The sequence below is a fragment of the Rissa tridactyla genome, chromosome W (assembly GCF_028500815.1).
Source record: "Rissa tridactyla isolate bRisTri1 chromosome W, bRisTri1.patW.cur.20221130, whole genome shotgun sequence".
NCBI lineage: Eukaryota > Metazoa > Chordata > Aves > Charadriiformes > Laridae > Rissa > Rissa tridactyla.
This window is the reverse complement of record NC_071496.1, coordinates 4,077,277-4,097,057: the sequence shown is the minus strand read 5'-3', so window position 1 is coordinate 4,097,057 and position 19,781 is coordinate 4,077,277. Positions and strand designations below refer to the sequence as shown.

Below are 19,781 nucleotides of genomic sequence, written 5' to 3'. Positions count from 1 at the left end.
ACTGTTTCGCAACTTAAAATTTTCTCCACATACTACACATGGTGAGACTGAGACGCAGTTTACTACTCGATCTCCAATAAACAGCATTTGGCAACATCTGTGTGTCAGTAAAACAGTCTTAAAGCATAAGGCGAAGGTCTACTTTGTACTCATTAGCATTATGAGTCTTAAATAAGTTATTAAAATCAAGTAAGCTACTGTGAAACCACAGCAATGTGGTTTCACACAGGACCGCGTTCTGCAAACAACAGCGTTCAGGTATTTCCACTGGAATTAATACACAACACCAACTAGATTTAATTCATTGGTGCATCTTTCAATTAATTCGATCCCTCAGCAGGACGAAATTCCCATCTTTGTTCCAGTGGCACAACGTTAAGTGTTTACAGAGGGAGTTAAGGAAATACCTGGTATGTAATTGCTCTGTGGTTCAATTCCAGCTGGAAAGTTAGTGTTTTCAGGAATGGAATGGGTATAGTCATCGAGAGGCGGAAGCTCCGTTAGAATCTCGGTGTGCCGCGGCACTAGTACAGGAGGCAAGACTGGAAGAGCAAAATTCAAAGCATTAGTAAGAGCCTCAAAACCATCTAACAATTTCTTAATGTGTTTTGAAGTTTTCTGACTCTTCACTACTGGTAATACTGCAATTCAATCGTACTACTAGTTACTAGAGGAATCAGATTCCTGAGGTATCTTTTGAGTAAAACTATTCCGTATTAGCAAAGTTAAATCATCCCTATTCTCCTTTTCAGTCCGGACCGTACTTAGCCAGCTGGAAACTGCTAGCGGTACTGGAAGTGTTCATCGGGGGTATTTAACGCGTTTGTAAAGATTTTTCAGTATCTTTATTATTAAAAACTTCCAGGGGATGCTATTCTCAAAAGCTGTACCTCTAAGAAATCTTGTGCTCCTGGCAAGACAAAGCATCATCTTTCTTTTATTTTTCCATTTAAAACATTATGCTGAACAAGTACGTACAGACGCTGCTAGAGAAAGTCAGAAGCAGTCTTCCTACCTGGTGTCTCCACTCTCTGGTAGTGGTAAGGGTTTACACATACTTCATCCTTTTTAAGATTAAAAGCATATTCACAGTTTTCAATTGCTTTAAGTTCATGGTGACTGTGAAGATCTGGCCAGCGCCACAAACGACAGTAAATAACATGCGGTAATCCTTTACGATGAGATACCTGTAGACGGCCATCGAGAGATCTATACGGGAAAGACGTTGAGAAGTATTTACAGACTGAATACTGTCTCGTAATCACTCAAGCAACAGTGTACACACATGGGATGAGTATTTATTCTCAGAATTCAGTGGACTGACACTGTTAGTGACATTTATACTCTTGTTAAAAGGCTTCAAATGTGATAAAAAGGATGGTATCAAGCAGTGTCTTAACTTAGTTTTGAGCTGCTCAAATTATTGCCAGTGAATTTAGAGTTCATTAAAAGCCACTTTACCTCCAACCAAGTATTTAGGATGATTGCTTCATATACTTTTTTTTTTTTTAAATGCAGAAGACAGTTGTTAAAAAAAAATAAAGAGGAAAAAAAAAAAATAATCACACACTTAATAGTCCCTTCCGCTGCTAAACCTCAAGGCTTTGCTGTGGCATGGATGCTTTATGGCTTTAAGCATAAGAATTCCCACAGGACTGCAAATAAGCCTATAAGCAGTCAGCTGCCCAAGTGATCCACATGGCAGTATAACTGTAATGCAAAAAAGCATGAATGCACATCTTGTAAGGGCTGCACAGTTTATCTTCTCGCCTTCATCTGCCTCGCTACCAGCTGAAAACGTTTTGCTAGTTTTAAGACAGACTGCATATGCTTACACAAATGCAGATGTTTGTGATTGTTATGGGATGGGAGACAAACCTCAATACACAAATCAAGTAATGTGACATGAAAAAAAAAATAAAGACCCTGGTTTAGAATTTGCCCACCGTTAACTACTGAAGAATTTACAAACAATTCTTTAGTAGCTCCTACCCGAGCCAATTAGCAAGATTTAACTGAAAGCTTGTGGCATACAAAGCAGGTTAAACACTTTGTAAGATTAGGTCTAAAGAATTAAGTATCCCAACTTTGTTAATATAAATACCAGATCACATTAGAGCTTGCTTTTAACAAGTCTTCCCATTCTTTCAGTGGCACTGGCGTGAAAAAGGAATATTCCAGAATTAGAGTTTCATTGGTCAAAACATCAGCTGAGAACACTCGGATTTCTACACTGGCAAGCAAATATTTTTAAAATGCTGTACCATGAGAGGCCTAGGAAGCATTTTAGTCTATTTCACAGCTAAAGCATCCCATTACAGACCCTCCAAAGCCAATCCCTCCCACAAGACTTCTATGATGCGAGAGAGGGCAGAATATTCACCTGGTTTGTTCAGAGAAGCTGTAAAGGCCTGTTGTATCCCACTGATCTATCGTGTTTGGTGTACTCAGTCCCCAAATTTCAGAGCAAGTGCTGTGCATAAATTGAAAACAAAAACAAAAAATTGATATGAATATGGAACATGGTTATTCAAAACACCATGATGTCAAACATGGAAAAATGTACAGAATACTTCCTTTCACATAGAAGATAGAGCACCGTTAGACTTGCACTTAAACTGACATCTCATGCTATATTTTCTATATGAAGGAGGCTATCAAAATGGAACACGTGATTCAAGGTAAATGATAATGTTCTTAAAAGGTGAACAAGTTCTCTGGTTTTAAGTAGTCAATACAGTTGCAATGTTCCTTAAAACAGGCAAAACTTCCTCAGCCTAGCTCTTAACAAAATTCAGTTTTCCAGGGTAGTTTCTGGGTTGGGTTTTTTGTTTTTGTTTGCTTGTAAACATGAGCTTCCCTATGACTTCAAACAAAGCCCATGTGTATCTAAAACCGAACATCACAATCTAACTTTCAGGTACCACCACTTTAGCATTAATCTCCTTTTCCACGCACGTACTAATTTGCTGCTTTTCCCAAACCGGTAAAATTCAGACTCCGAAAAAAAGCACATTGTAGCTGACACTTCTCACTGTTCTCTGTACTCTCCTTGAATAGAGAGCTACATACTCTTTTCCACCATATACAAAACACAGAACGTTAAATGCAGTTTTACAGTATTGTATTTTAAGACTTAACTATAGAACAACAAAACTTTAATTGCTAAATGAAGCAGGAGGAAAGGAAAGAGAACTAATTCTTTACCAAACTGGGTCAATGACAAGAGCGCAACAGTAAAGAAAAAAAGACCGTCCGGTGGTAGACACGAACTAAAAGCAGCGGCAGATTTAAGTAAAGCAAGAAAAGAGCAGCACGTTTTCAGAAGCATAAATCAAGCTCTATCGCAGACTTGCTCGGTCACCACTGAAGACAGTTTATTTTACATAAGTAACACACAACCAGACATCACACCTCAGAAATCAAGATAATGTGGCTGGTGAGCAACTTACAACTCCACCCCCTAATTACGAAGCCTGAAGATTGACTGGCTGCTATATCACCTTTAAAGTTAATAGCCTCTGAACCGTTGTAACAAAAAGAAAAGAATCCAAGCTCACCAGACTCCTGGTTTTAAATATAGGCTTTGCTATATAAATTTACGCTCCCAAACTTAGCCGATACACTCACAAGTTTGGCTTAAGCGTTCAAGGGAAGGAAAGTGAGGCAGGTATTTTTAATTTCTCGCCCCTACACAGAGACAAGTCATTAGTGTTATGAAACAAGAGAGGAGACAGCACAGCACCGTACTTAAAACCACTTTCAGGCCTGACAACCACCTAAATTGCACGGTGATTTTAAGAAAACGTAAGTGTGGGCTACTGGCAATAGGAAGGAAAAGTCCTCGTCCCCTTCTTGCCTGTCCCACATGCCTCATTTCTAACGCCATCCCAGGGAGGTTGAAAAGTCCATGCAATTGAGCAACAGCCCCAATCAATGAACTGGCCATCTGACCATAGAACACGTGGATGAAAATTAATGTTTTCAGAGTTACTTTTCAGCCAGATCAGTTCTTCTATTCACTGTGGAGCCACCCAAGCACTACACAAAGAAGGATGGAGAGCGCAATTTTTGGCAGCAGCCTGCATTTATCACGAACAAAAACGTTAAATAAAGTACAGCCTTTGACATTTTACTGATTATGGACACAAGTAAGACTTTGTACTAGATGTCTTTTTGTCTAGGAGGGAGCAGCGGAGCCACACGTGAAGGTCCCTCCTCTGACACACCCAGCTCTTCAAAAAAAGCCAACTGTCCTGAACATCCGTCCATCCAGTTACATCCGTCTCGGACACAGGCAGCATCGCAGAAACAGAGTGGGCAAAAGAGGGATACTGACCATCACTGCATCAGTAGAGCCTGCAACTTCTCTTTTTCATATTCCTAAGATGCCTTCTGGATGGTGGGCTGCAAGAAGCTGTGTGAGGACTGAAATAGCTGCCCTGAAGACACACAGGCAGCCTGCGGGACACCAGGGAGCTTCCCTGCACTGCACTGTGTCCTTAAATATGCGCCACTACTGCTGGTAAGACAGATCATCACGCACATTAAATTAGAAGAACAATCAGCAGACACAAAGCCTGCTGCATATTAATTGACAGAGTCAGCTCTGACAGCTTACTACCTTTGAGCAATGGATCCTTCATACAAAGCAGCGCTCCAAAGCCGATGCTGTCACACAGATTACACGTTCCCAAAATTGCGGGGCGCGTCACTGGTGTAAGCATGACACGCCACGCATTTGCTTCACAAGACTTTTAAGACAACACATGCAAAAGTAAAATTTCATAGCCCTTGACAAAGCCCAATGAACAGGAACGGTCTTTTATATTGCTAACCTCTTCTCTCTATAAATATTCAAACTACCAAAGCTGATAGCATATTCCATAACCTACAGAAAGACAAACAGCATCCTGAAGCGACTGTATGACTGAGCCACAGTTTGCAATGAAACACCATGGAGGGAGGGCAGGCCAGGGGGTACAGAAAAAGTCCTCAGTTAGAGCAGAAGCGCTTCAATATTCAGCGGCTTACATGATATGCTGTCTTCCAGGATGGATGTCTGCTTAGAGTTACGATTAATATCCACATTTTACTGGCTCATCTACACTAGGACTATACTCCAATTCCAATAATCCACAATCAAGCACTGAAGAGCCTGCAGGAAGTCATCCTGTACGATCAATAAAGTCAGCCCAACACAGCTTTTATTGTTCACGAGAAGAAACATCTGAGGAAATAAAACGGTCTCCCCACTCTCCTGCTCACATAAAAGACCCGCTGCCTAGAAGATGCAAGACCGGCCCCCCGCCACTTCACCCAGACAGAAAAACTACGGCTCTTAATATTCACACACACGCACACCAAATCAGAATGAAACTCCTCACAACCATAAAGAGCATAATTCATACACAGCGCTTCCATGAAAGGCCACAGTATGTTCATTCATACACAAGCGAAAGCCTGACGGAGGGCAGACACGTCTACTCTACCAGCGGTAGTGGCTGGAAAGAAGGTGTCCGCGTTCTAAAAGATAGTTAAACAACCAGTAAAACCATCTAAAAGGGAGAGAGGAGGCACAGACTTTTTAGTAGTACAGAATTATTACCCCAAAATAAATAGGAGGCATTCTCTCCTAAACCTACCTTTCCAAAGCATCCTAAACCCCTTGTGATGTGAAGAGACCTTCTATGCCTTAGTCCATAAAGAATTTGCAAGAGTCAAGGACTAACATCTGTACTCATAAATTAAGTCTTGTCTGGAAACATTCCCAGGCCCTGGAACACGATCATGTACGCTAGAAAGCGGCTAGGACATTCCCCAGCACTGGGCCGTGCCAGTTAGCGATCTCCCACACAATTCCCAGGTTTGTGAGTCGTCACACCACGGGGACCACTCGTACTGGGCAGCTCAGATGTAGCCACCCTGCCCTGGTAGCTAAGAGTTTAAGAGTATGGACAATGCAGTCCTGAGCCAGTTGGCCGCGGTGTCTGGGAACATTCCCAGGCACGTTTAATTTATTAGGAGGGAGGCAGCCAAGACATATCACCATTTCACCTTTAGAAAGCAGACTGCCCTCAAACTGAAGTCCAGAAGCACGCTTGAAGCTTCATGTTTTACCAAACAGGGGGTTTTGGTTTTGAACTCGCTGTACACTGCGGCGCTGGTAAGCCATCACTGTTTCCCAAATATAATTTGGCTCCTGCATCCAAGCTGTACTTCAATCTTTCCTGTGTAGACAGCACTTAAATACACTCCAGAATACAAGCTTAAAGCTAATATACTTCCTCCCACCAGACCAGACACTTTCATTCCAAGGAGCATTTTCACTGCTGTTCTCAAAACAATTTGTCTGTTGACAGAAACGAGGTCAACTACACAAAAGCTAATATTTTTATCTTTTCAACGCTAGCTTAGATTAGCAAATCACCATGTTCCGTGGCCTCTAGTACTCCCAGGGCAAGCTTGCTTGCATACTGCTTTGCTGCTTTTGCAGACCCCACAAAATAAGTGAATTTGTTATAAGGGACTTTAGGGACATAAAGCATCACACAGGCTCAGATTCCCAGGTGTTCTGAAGTTCTAACAAAAGAAAACCATTTCCTAGAGAAAGGAGAAACGCTCAGAGGATACTTGCAAGGAATAACAACTAATCTGAGACCCACGGATTTTTTAGGGAAAAGTCAAAGTCTTGCAGACATCTGGTTAAGCTGCTACACACAAAACCTGCGACAACTCAGTCTCGCAATTCTTATCTCAGGACTGGCCAGAGGACTGATGTGGTGAAAAAAGGGGGAGACAAGTTACTACTGGATGGAATTAAAGCTACCTCCGTCGGTGCCTCTCCCCAAGTGCAAAGGGTTGCAAGAGTTGGCATTTGAACCTGTCTTTTCATCTGCTTATAAGGAACAGCATCTCAGATGATATTGTACAATTCTGGCAAGAAGAATCTTTAATGTGGCTATCAGCATGCAACAGCACACGGTATGCCTTCACTTCTTCCATTTCATCATTTCCTTTAACAGGAAAATCTGAGTTCCAAAAAAACCCTACTCTGGGCAAGAAATTACCTAAACAGCAAAGAGCTGTAGCAATGCTTCGCAATTTTGAGACAAAGTGCCAAAACTGCCTTGCTTTAGCAAGACAGAAAATACTGACACAGACAAGAAAAATGTGGACGCAGGAAAAACCGAAGCATCAAAGATAATCAAAAAGTATTTGTATTGCCCAGTCTCCATATAACAGATGATGTTCCCAATCAGCATCAACAGTGCAAACTATCTTAGTGGAACAATAGTACCTGTAAGTCTACTACAAAAGTGGACTATCAAGTCCCAGTTCAAATCCAGATGAATTATTGATCTACCATGAAGGGTGAACATGGACGTGATTTGTGCCATGCACATAAGCAATATGATGGCTTGCTTTAATATATTATATCCCTATTGAAGGAATCGAAGTCTGTATCAAAATCCGTAATAACCAGATATAAATTGCCTGGGATGAAACAGTCTAAAGTAAAACACTATAGTGACATTCAAGAGTCCAAAAAATATAGATGGACATCATCTCAACTAGAACACACTGCCCAAAACCAGATTCTTCACTTTGCAATATGGCTAGGCAGCAAAGGATGTTGACCCATCTAGGTGAAAAAAGGAACAAGATAAGGCTGAACAGGAGAAGATGATCATTGCCAACCAGTAAGGTCTCTTCTTAGTGAGCACAGAAAGCCATTCACATACTGGCTTGTGGTGGCAGTAATTCTGAACTAGAAACTTCAGTAGTTGGAGATGCAGCTACACAGAACAACCCGCAGCCCCCTCACTGATATCCAGATGCCAACTAATAACGCCACCTCAGGTTGGTACTCAACCCAGGCCGCTTAATTAGGTTCAGTTTCTCAGCCCAGTTAAAAGCCAGATGTACAGTTAAAAGCAAAAATGCCAAATACGAAGCACAGATTTACAGATCCACGCAAGCGTGTGCAATTACTGTCCAAGCAGTCATGACCACAGCATCAAACAAGCTGCTACCTACACATGGCACTGCACACACTCCAGGATGTCTCTCTATTTTTTCCCCCAAGTGCATTTGCAAAACAGAAGATACAACTAGGAATAAAGGTGGTAGGTCTCATCAATAATACTCTGCTTTATAGAGATGCTGTTTTATTTGAGGCTATAGCTGAAAGAACCTGAGGGTAGCAGAGTTTTAAGCAGTACCCTATATGCACCAGAACTGTTACACGCATGCTTAGGCTGGTGTCTGTATATTGCAGGTTGTTGCTACTATGAATTTCTTACCAACTTTTAGAGAGACAGAATGAACAAAGCAACTTTCCTACCACTAACACTATTTACTGCGTTGGCAATGCTGCACGCTCGAGGTACTTTTTGTACTAAATGAAGTGCTTGCAACAAAGTACGACATCAGATGAAAGTAGGCAGAACCACTTCAAAAATATTTACATACAAAGTACCAGAAACTCTATACAGAAGCTGTTAAATACTGTCACAATTCATACATAACTACAATTCCACTTTCTTCTTCAAAGTCTTGCAAAGAAGTAGAACAGCTCTAAAAGGGCACAGAGTTCAGCTGACAGCCTCCTCTTTACCTGAAGTGGTAGCACTAGAAAGATGGCAAATGAAACCTGAAATGCAAATTGCATCTCACTAGTCAAAGCCCATATTATACAGGAATCATTACAGAATGGTCTTGGCCACTTAAACTTGCTTCTTTGTGAAGTATTACACCGAACCCCCGACCTTTTTCTTGAATCTTTCACATCTTTCAGAATCCCCAGTCACTAACAAGTTTGCAAGTCCATGTTCAAGGCAATCTTCTCCATTTGTTTTGCTCCTGCATCTTATAATCACAAGCCTTTCACTCAAGCACGTTTTCACTCAAAGACTAAATAAGAAAAATGGAATAAGAGAAAAGATCAGAACCAGAGAAGTCACTTAGCACAGGCACACAGCTTTATACGAGCCCAAAATTGACAGGACTTACTACCTCAACAGATACTTTGTCAAGGGGGCAGAAAAGAGGTGCAGAATTTGCTTGAAGAGCTACACCAGGCTATCCAAAATGGAGTTACAGCAGTAAGAAGTGGTCACTAGATTTATGGAATCTCATTTTCTCATAACAAACGGACAAACGCCATTGCTTTAACTTTGCTCATGGCTGCTTTCGTAAAAATCTGCCTGAGAAAACAGGTTACAGTCTATAGAGACTGAAGATCTGTACCTTGCATATTAACTTTTTGGGCATTTTTTTTTTTGTTTTGATTTTTAAGATCTTGCTATGCAAGCTCTCAGATCCTACACTTTATGCAGCAACATACCGAGCAGGAAACTAAGGCAGGAACACCGCTACATCGACTTAGGCTCTGGTTCATCACTGGTGTAGCTGGATTGAACTTGCACTCGTATGAAGACACTGCCCCTTACACTCCACTGATAGTGACTTTGAGAAAAGGATCAACTGACAGATGAAAGAGTAGAATCCTTCCTCTCATACCAGTTATCTTCTTCCTGATGCAACTGGGGTTCAAGAAGCCATAAAGCTGGGATGGAGATCTACCAAATCTTTGGAACTAGCTCAGAGAGGGTCTCAAAGACAACAGTCACAGGAAAGACTGATTTGAAAGGCGTAGGGATAATATAGATGGATCAAAATCAGCAATTAAGAGAGTTCATTGGCTTACATACAGTACGGTATTCAGCACAGACAACAGTTGCTACCAAGTCTACCTGGTCATGATTTCCTCAATTCTGGGTCTCAAATGAAAATCTGTGCAGCTGCTTTTATGCTCTGACCTGACAGTCCTTTCTATATACAGGCAATTAGCATTTCTCCCTATTACAGCCCAAAATGTCTATGTACCAGGCAGTAGCAATGCTAATTATATTGCCTGTCTTTGCAAACTAGCTGCATAGCCAGCTGTCTGAACAAAAGCTTACTGTAAAATGTAGTTTGGCCAGCCTTCGTTGTCTCAACTACTGAAATGAACGCTGCTTGTGGTTTCTTTTCCCTATGCTGGGGGTGGTAGGGAAAAGGTTATTTGCCCTCTGCTCACTTCGAAAACTTTAGAGAGATCTGCAATAACAATGCAAATGTTAAGTTACTCTCATGAGTTATCTACCCTACTCCTCTTTGAATCTTACATCATTTTGCATCCCTGCAGAATTGACCAATCTTTTTACTTGCACCTCCATCATCCCGTATTACGGTGACAAGATGTCATCTACTCGCTTAAATGTATATAACCAGGCATCCACATTCATCAAATGGCACGACTCAAAGCTACAGCAGTTCATTCCTGCTTGTGAGTGATGTGAAGCAACACAGAGGTCCCGATCTCATTTTCTTGCATCAGGAAGTGTAAAGATTCAGTAATTCAGTACGAAATAATGATTTTTCTCCTAGGCACCTGCTAGAGGGATGAGCTAATACCTTGACCAATGCCAAATACGAAGCACAAGAGTGAATTCTTAAAGAACAATTTACACAGATCGCAGTGGCACTCATCCTTAGGAGGAGGCTTCCATGGAGACCGTTTGGGTAGAAAAGCAGACCCCTAGGAAAGTCCTGTTAAAGGGCAGTATCAGCAACCAGAATAAATGGATATTCGCACAGTATTAAGTACAGGTGGGCAGTTAGTTTGCTAACAGATTCTCCCATGCTTCAAAGGAGAAACGGAACCTGTTAAGTCTAAGAAAAAGATATTAAGTCATGTCTAAAAGGAGCCCTGGGCTCCAGAAAAGAAAGCTCTTACAGAACTGAAAGCACAGGTTTATCTCTCCTTACAAACTCAACAAAAGACCAGTAAAACTGGCAAGTGGGGCACTCAGCTCTCACAATTCTTCCACAAGTATCTCCAACCCCTTAAATCTACTTTTCTTTAAGCAATCGGTCTTATATACACAGCAGAGAGAGCTTGGTTTTCCCTCTCCCCCAGAATCCAAAAGCTTTTTTTTCTTTTTCTTTTTTTCCTTCAAGCATATGCAACACAGAAAGATTACTTGCTCAAAACAGTAGCTCTACCTTCTTTCCCTCCCTCCCTCCCCCCCCACCATATTCAGGCCACACTGCATCCAAGAAAGAAATGTTTATGTATGTACGTATTTAGTGGAATATAAAACCAGGAACCATTACACAACTTCTCATAATCAGAACCCTTTTACGAATAAAGTTTACATAGAATTTTATACAACACATGCAGAATCATTACATCAAATACTAAATGCAGCATCTGAACTGAAGAAAATTACTTAAGTAACCTTCCTTATAAATGGATGTATGCTAAAAAATTAACACATCAAAATAGCCAGTAAAGCAGGAGGCACAGGATACAATTAACCTCTCTAACACTGTGGGAAAAGAAAAAAAAAAAAAGTCATTGAACAACTCCTATTTACTTCAGCTTAAACTTTAAGGATGTCCACAGGGGACGCGCAAGTGGAACGTGAGGTACAAAAGATACTCTGTTATAGCCTAACATCTGAGCTGCCCATTGCTCATTTCAGGGCCAGTAGCTAGTTTCTTCCAGTTTTGCAGCGTGCCAGGCCAGCAAGTCATCGTGATGAACAGTATATGCTTCTGTTGCCTTTTCTAAAGGCACACTTCTTCCCGGTCACATGTGCAACAAACTGCCTACAAAGGCAAAAATACAGATATAAGGCAGGCCTCTTCAAAGCACTTCACCCTCCTCCCTTCTCCCAAATCCTGACATGCCAGCCCAGTGCTGTCAGACAAAATAAAGCAGCCAACAACAATCAGCGTTACCTTTATTTTTCTCTCGATGCTAGGAGATGCCAGAAGGATAGCACCTCAAAGTTCAAGAGCAATTTTTCCGGGATGCCATGGAAACCAAGCAGAAGTAAAATATTTATTTCTTTTCTTGTTGTCCATATGGTCTGTTCAGATGCAGATCCTATCAAGGAGTCTTTACGCCCTGTTCAAAGTCGGGGGGGAGCAGCTTGCAAACTTGTAAGCTTCTAAATGGCAAGGTCAAGCAGCGACGAGACGGTGTTCAGGACAGAGAAATAAAAGGCACGAAATAAAGCTCGGCCTCACTCAAGAGTCAGCAGGGAGTTGGCCACAAGTCTTACGCTAAAGAGACTGAAGACAGGGAGCGTGCAAAAGCAGCCTATGGAAATCATGAGCTAACAGCTTTTGCTGGGAAACTTGCCCTAGAAGTTCCCCGCTCTCGACATAACACCACAGCTTTCAGCAGCTGCAGTTTGTATCTCACAAACTCTGAAGCAATCTTACGGGAGATAAAGTGAACCACAACACAGATTTACTCCCCTCAAAAAAAAGCCATCAAAATCAGTGACTTCTAGACGCCCCTGCATCCAGTGAGGGCGACAAGTATTCAACAGCATTCACAACAGCAGCTCCTCAGAGACTAACGAGGCAGAATGCAAAAATAAAACAAACCACAAAAAACCCCAACAAATTAAAAACAAAAAAGAGAGTACCATGTGGACCCACAGGCTCGGAGGACGTGGGTGTTTGTACTTTAACATGACATTCTTGAAATGATAACTTGGAATTCCTACACTGCTTTCATTTGTTAAGCTATTATACCCAATAAAGGTCTTCTGATTGCTATATTATCTTGCACTATATCACAGTACCTTCAGAAACATAAATACAGCACTTCAACGGGGATAAAAATTTGCAAGTTTGACATTCCCATAGCCGAGAGTACCATGTTCATTACGTGTCTGAGTGAACTCACATTAAAGATAAGTTATCTGCATTTCATCTGAGAACACCACGCCTGAAAACATCTTCAGACTTTCTGACAAAAGCTTTCCAGAGAACACAAAACCACCACCTTCTGATAAAGAATCAAAACTCTATTATCAGAGGAAAGGAAGCCTAACCAGGAAGACAGACTCCAAAAACGTCCATTTAGGGAAAGAAGCAGAGCTCTGGGTAGTGAGATGTTGCACCACATCATGTAGCGTGCAGCTATGAAGCAAGTATGTTCAGCAACTCCGTCTAGCCGAGAAATCGCTGTCTGTCCTCCACACTCATTATGCCATGCCTATGAAAACAGTGATCAAAGCAATTCCTTTCTAATATTTAAATTACCACTGAAATGCTGCAACTAGAGACAGATGACTAGCACGGTCTTCCAGACCGGGAGCAGTGTCAAGCTGTTAAATACCTTCCTCTTACTTACCAGTTACATAAGGAATGAATAACGGATTCATCTTAATTTCATTTCACACCACATGCGGTTACTTTTTTTCTTTTTTGTATGAGTAAGTAATGCCATGCAGTGGGTTAAGATGACGCCCAATGCAGTTTCGCAGATTAACATGCTGTATCATCCCTGACAGACCTAAACAGAATGAGGAGCATCAAAGGACAAAGTATCTTTCTATAAAGGCATATCCATCACAATACTGGCTGATCTATCCACAACAAATTGGTTTGTTAACAGAAGATAGTAATCTCAGAGAAGATCATACTCTCAAATAGACATAAACAGAGCTCGCCATACACATTTCAGGACTAGCACCAGACAGACATTAAAAAATGACCTTTATCTCCAGTTCTGTAACCACGATTAGTCATAGTAGGTGCAGTGAAAGCTTTTCCCACAAGCTAACAGGTACAGCTACCAAGGGCTAAGTCAAATAATTTTTTCTCAAGTAGTCTGTCATCCTCCAAGTGGGTGAGCGGCTGATGCCACCGCATGAGTGGGCTGTTTTGCAACTGATGGACAGCTGAAAAAGAGATGTGACATTTTGATTAACCTTCTCAAACTAGTGGGTATTTGGGGTAGTGAGGGGGAGGGATTAGCTCTGCAAGACATTTATCTTGTCCGTGTTCCTTGAAAAAATATGATAACTTGGCAAAAAGATTACTCTTAGAACAACAGTTACAGGATCTTTTAATACCTCATTTCAAACTGGGCAGCTTCCCCTATGAATTACACGCCAATCTCGAGAAACGCAGGAAGACAAACGAACACAAGATACATAAAGTAAAGAGCTCAATGCAGGGATGCCACTACACCTAGAACGACCCCCGTTGCAGCCCAAGCCACGTATACCTAGCAAAAAAAAAAAAAATATCGGTGAAACGGAGAATACAATTGATCTATATCCTAACAAGAGACTATCTCTAAAAATGAGGGATATGAAAATTCAAAGAAACAGCAGCAAGTATTGGATATCTAAGGTATGCAGTGTTTCCTATAAAGATATTTCAAGTTAAGGTTTGAGCCACAGAGGAAGTTTCCCCAAACAACATATAGGGAAAGAGAGCGAGTAGTACTTGTGCTGTGACTGTTACATCATTAAATACAAAAATTAAGTCAGACAACGACGTTGCCATCACAGCAATGCCCACATTTTATGAGAAACATTGAAGAAAACCCACAATTAGCAAGGAAGCCATAGAAAAGTTTGAAGAGTTTCAGTGTTCAGATACAAAAAAAAAACCCAGTATTTTATTTTTAAGATGAACTTTGCGTGTTTGCTGAGATATTATATTGCCTTATGTGCCTAGCAAAGGCAAAAAATCAAGAAAGCGACTTAATAGCCGAGGAGCCTAACTACAAGCCTCTGCTCTCCTCAGGCCCAGAACTCAATATGGGACCCCATATTACATACTATTGACAGAAAAACCTGAGTATGCAGGGGACACCCTTACGACAAGAATCACAATCTATTTCCTGAGCTTTGCTGCCTAGAGCTAGACAGAAAGTAAGCGTTAAGATCACAGACAAGTCCTGAACTCTTCGGCATCTTGCTCACGACCCACACCCAGAACACGCATCTGAAGCCGATGCCCACAACCGCTCTTGCCTCACATGCAATTGCTTCACAGTTAAAGCACTTTCCCAGGACACCCAACAGTTTCTTTTCCTCACTCCACCTAACCCTGATCTACCACCTTCTGCCCTCTGGTGAGGTGGCAGTTGCCCTGCTCTCTTCGTCCTACTGCAGCCAAAGAGATGAGAGTTTCAATTGCTCGAAGAATACCAGAATCATAGAATGATTTGGGTTGGAAGGGACCTCAAAATCATGCAGTTCCACCTCCCTGCCCTGGGCAGGGACACCTCCCACCAGACCAGGTTGCTCCAAGCCCCGGCCAACGTGGCCTTGAACCCCACCAGGGATGGGGCAGCCACAGCTTCTCTGGACAACCCGGGCCAGGGGCTCACCACCCTCACAGCCAAGAATTCCTTCCTAATATCTAAATCTACCCTCTTTCAGTTAAAGAAAAGTCAGCATTCAAGTAAACAGTTATGTGGCTTCTCGCTGCAAGGAGAACTACTTAAATCCTCCTTGGAATGTCTGTGGTCAAAACATGGAAATGATGAACGCACACACCGACATGGAACTCCAGTAAAAGCGTCTTCCTGTCATTGAGCAGACTATTACAGCATTTTTAAAACAGCTCCACCAATGCAGCTTGCAACAGGCACAAACACTGCTGTCTTCCAACTACATTCATCTCATCGAAATGCACAGGGGACAGCAAAAACACTGATTTTTAGTTCCTTACTGTGCTTAGTCAAGGCACCAGTCTGCAAGACAGGCACATGGGACATATGCAAAACATCAGACACTCAAAATTTAGATACAAATGAACCAGAAAGCTATTCTCATTATTAGCTTTGCAGAATTCATCCGAATGGACACACCTGAGTTCCCCCCCACCACCACCATAACAGAAGAGGAGATTTATTACAAAAAGATGTAAAGACCTGTCAATAAGCTCTGGTGCACTGCTGTAGGCTTACACAAACACTGCAAAGTTCAGAAGGTGTTTCTGGGAATTGCAGTTGGAGTCCATGAAATCAACATTTGAGTTACCTACTGAAGAAAAAAAAAAAGACTTTCAACCAAGCACCTGAGAGTCAAACATCACTTCAAACACCATTTTCCATGCCACGAAGCCGAAAGATTCCACGTTCTTCGGTCAAAATTTCAGAACTACAGCACGAGTCGAAATTATTTCAAGTATCAGCAGAGGAACTTGACCCGAAGCCTCCCACAAAACTAAGAGGAAGTGAAGACCAGTTCTGGGATGTAACTCGCCAATTCAACTAAGCAGTAACTTTGAAATTCTGTATTTAAGCAAAACACAGAGTTTGCTTCTTTTCCATTAGGTTTTTCTCTATCCAATACTTAAGAAAAAAAACCCCAAGCATCTGAAGAAATGGTCAGTTTACCTACAACTATAGGCAAAGACTAAACGAAAACTTTCAATTCTTGCCCTACTGAAACTTGCTTGTACATTCTGGAATACAAAAAGCCGCAATTTGGGGGATCTTTTCTGAACAAAGGCTGAAGTCAGATTACTGCGCAGCACTTGTCCAAGGGGATTTCCCCAAACTCATTGTTCTTCTGCCAATTTTGAAGCATATGCAGCGAGATGCGAATTTTCTCCAGCTCCCGATTGTTCTCTGCTATCCTGCCGGTCTGCTTCAAACAATGCAGCATGACAGAAGCCAACGAAAGCTGGTCGTGATGAGACTACGGCATTGTATATAGTAAATTTTAGAAGTTTTCCACCAATCAGCACTGCAACCAAGTCAGAGTAAGTGAACAGAAACAAGTAGTAAACAAGACACCGGATACTCCTTTTATTAAATTAGCAGGTGTAGATTACAAGCAGGATTAAATCAGTTGGGAACCCGTTAACTAGCTATTTGCGTTGAAAGGTGCAGCAATAAAAGAACAGCAGTATGTTGTTTACTCTATAAATTCTTCCTAGACTAACGGCCTGAGCTCCACAATTGGGAAGTTTTTTTTCCCCCCTGTAAAATTGCTCTGGTTGTCATAAAACATTCACATTAGTAAAAACAGCGCTCGGGTGTTTTGTTACAGTACCAAGAAAACTAAATTGGCTGACTTCTACAAAAAGAAGAATATAATGAGAGGAATCTTTGCCACACTGAATAGCTGGCTTGATTTAAAGACACTAATTACCACAGTAAACCAGAGAGTAGTTTAGCATTGACTTGGGCTGAGTAAAGCCCCAATTCCTTTATTGGGGAAATATAAGTACTATCTATGAGATAACTTGGGGCTCAATATCAACAATAAAGCACAGTCAACATATTTTTCTTGAGTGACTAACATGGCGTCTTAACAGTAGCATGACGTGTCAGATGTAGATATTCTCCTTCCTAATTAGAGCTTTGTACCATGATCCAGGGCAGGTATGTCGCTAAAGTAATCACAAGTAGCTATTTTTCATGTCCTTAAAATTCAACAGCCCCAGCATCAGTTGTTAACCTGCCAAACCATTAATGGCATATAACAATCAAACAAGCTGTAACCCTTAGTTTTGATTCAGACTCTTCCTGCTTCTTACCATTAAGGCAATCCTAATGAGAAGCAACAGTATCTGGAAACTAAAGAACCTCCACAAATTCCAACAACTATTCACCCCTAAATTTGCTTTGCATATCACTGACGCTCCAATGGGAGCAATGCCTTAAACTTCCACTCCCTCAACAAATAATTCAGCTTACACCAGAGAGGTGAAGAGGTGGCGTTATCATACATCTTACCAAAATTCATCTCAATTTATAGACTGAAAAATCACAGCAAGTTAAAAACTTAAAGGTTACCTGGCAAATGCAGACAAAACAAAGGCCAGAATCCACATCCCCCAAGCCTTTTTTCCCAGTGTTCCAGTTAGTATACAATACAGTCCCCAAAATTCAACAGTTTTTTCTCCTGACTCAAGAGGCAAGCTCCTTTGACCTACACAGCACTTTGCTCTGGCTAAGCGTCTTCCACACTTATATTTTTACATGTTGACCTACCTCAAATGACACGCCAATACTTTCTGCTTGGCATACCAACTCTGTAACAAGTTCTGTGGGTAAGTCACGTGGCTTCCTGAATTGCACGAGCTTAAAACTGGCAGCCCGAAGTTTCTTTGTTTAATACTCTCAGACTTCCTTCTTCGGGATGACATCAATATTGTAAGATGCTGCAACCTGAACTATATGGCTACACTAAAGCTTAATCTTAGTTATAGCAATTCAGTCCTCAACATCAGCCACAGCTGTGCAACGAACCAAGTTACATTTCAGTATTTTAAATAAAACCTCACTCAATTCTACTTGAATGCAGACACTACTCCACTTTCAGTTAACACTGTGTTAAAAGGCTTGAAAACTTGAGTTTTCAAATGAATCTTCTAAAGAATAACTTACCTACGCTACAGCAAGGCCCTGATTGCTGTAATACAGAGTGCCTTACTGACGCATATATATTCTTCTGCATACAGATATTAAGAATAAGGTCTTGCTGCTAAGTGGCCACTCAAGTAGGAGTACTGGTAGAGGAAAAATATGCTGTTAGGAAAAAAAAAAAGCCCTCTCTTAGGTTCATATTAATCCTGAATCCTACCCTATATATCAAATACACTGATGCTATGAATCGAACAGGAGAAAGCAAGCAAAATGTAACTGGAGGCTATAATTTAAGATAGTTTTGTAGTTAAAGGAAATCATAGAATCATTTGGGTTGGAAGGGACTTTTAAAGGTCCATCTAGTCCAACCCTCCTGCAATGAGCAGGGACACCTTCAACCAGATCAGAAATGCATAAGAGTACGTTTCAAACAGATGAAGGCAGTGTCACCAACACTATCTTACTGATTGCTTACCTCAAGTTTAGAAATTAAATTTCTAACTATAGAGACTTGAAGCCAAACTTGACACAAATTTTTATTTCCCATTATAAGTTCACGCAGCACCTACAAGTGTTCTGCAACCTAGCATTTAAGCATGTCACTTTACATACATGTAATTAGGGCCAGCATCCTTCTGTCTACAATGACACCGTCCTCAACATTTGGAAACTAAGAAGGGCTGGACCCGTTTATTTTTGGGCAGGAGATGGTCTTGGAAAACCAGGTGCCAGTTTCTGCCACCCCAGCTCTGAGAAAGACCCCAAGGAAGTTAGTGCAATCTCTCAGAAGACTCTCGTTCTCTCTGTGTACAATACAGCACCACAGAATGGGGACCAGTTGATATCTGTCATCATAAAATTGAAAGAAACTCTCAATGCAGATTAGAAGACAGTGCAAAGTGTTAGAAAACACACCCCAAAAGTCGACTGCTTTGAACTCGCCACTTTCAGCAAAACCAGGCTGTTTCTCTTGTAGGATCACGCTTTCACATTTTGTGCTCAGGCTATGCAGGTGGACTCCATTCGCCTGGCAAACAGGTGCCTGATATTCAGACTGCACACCACCACTAACTAAGAGGAAGCCAGGAAGCTACGCAGCACGTACGCACGGGACCAGTTCTGAGATGAAGAGATGTCGCACACACGACAGCAAGCCACCGCAAAGCACAGCAGCATTCTGCCCTCGCTGCCCCGCAGACGCCAGAGCCTGGTGCCACACGCTTTAGAAAGCGCCAAAAAACTTCCTGTAGTCTTTTACAGAGAATGTAGAGACGAAACATTCAAGTCCCACCATAATTACGGGCCTGAGAAGAGCAAGGGCAATTTGATGCTCCTGCTACACCTTTCCAGTGAACACATCCAAAGTCTTCACAGCACACAGCTATCACAAGGAAGATCAGGGGGATTTTGAAGCAAATCTTGGCCAATACTCCCCAAAGTCTCAGCTGTCTCTTGCCATACTTCCAGGAAAGATCTCTTTGGCTGTGTTCTAAAGCATTATTTTTATTGAAATTCCAACAAGAGAAAAGCAGAGGGGGCTCTGCTTCATCCTCAATAATCCTGTCATGAGGAAAAGGATTCAGCTTAT

General features: G+C 41.6%; 1 protein-coding gene across 3 annotated transcripts in view; it reads right to left on the bottom strand.

Annotated features, from left to right (window-relative positions):
* LOC128902009 (mothers against decapentaplegic homolog 2) overlaps window positions 1–19,781 on the bottom strand; it is a 52,844-nt gene that overhangs the window by 13,535 nt on the left and 19,528 nt on the right. For 2 of the 3 annotated variants that reach the window (XM_054184267.1, XM_054184266.1), the window contains exons 3-5: window positions 2,384–2,473; window positions 1,016–1,209; window positions 408–542 (exon numbers count right to left, since the gene is read on the bottom strand). In XM_054184267.1, coding sequence (XP_054040242.1) covers window positions 408–542; window positions 1,016–1,209; window positions 2,384–2,473 — 419 coding nt within the window. The remainder of the gene's footprint in view (window positions 1–407; window positions 543–1,015; window positions 1,210–2,383; window positions 2,474–19,781) is intronic. The other variant, XM_054184268.1, reaches the window with a different exon arrangement.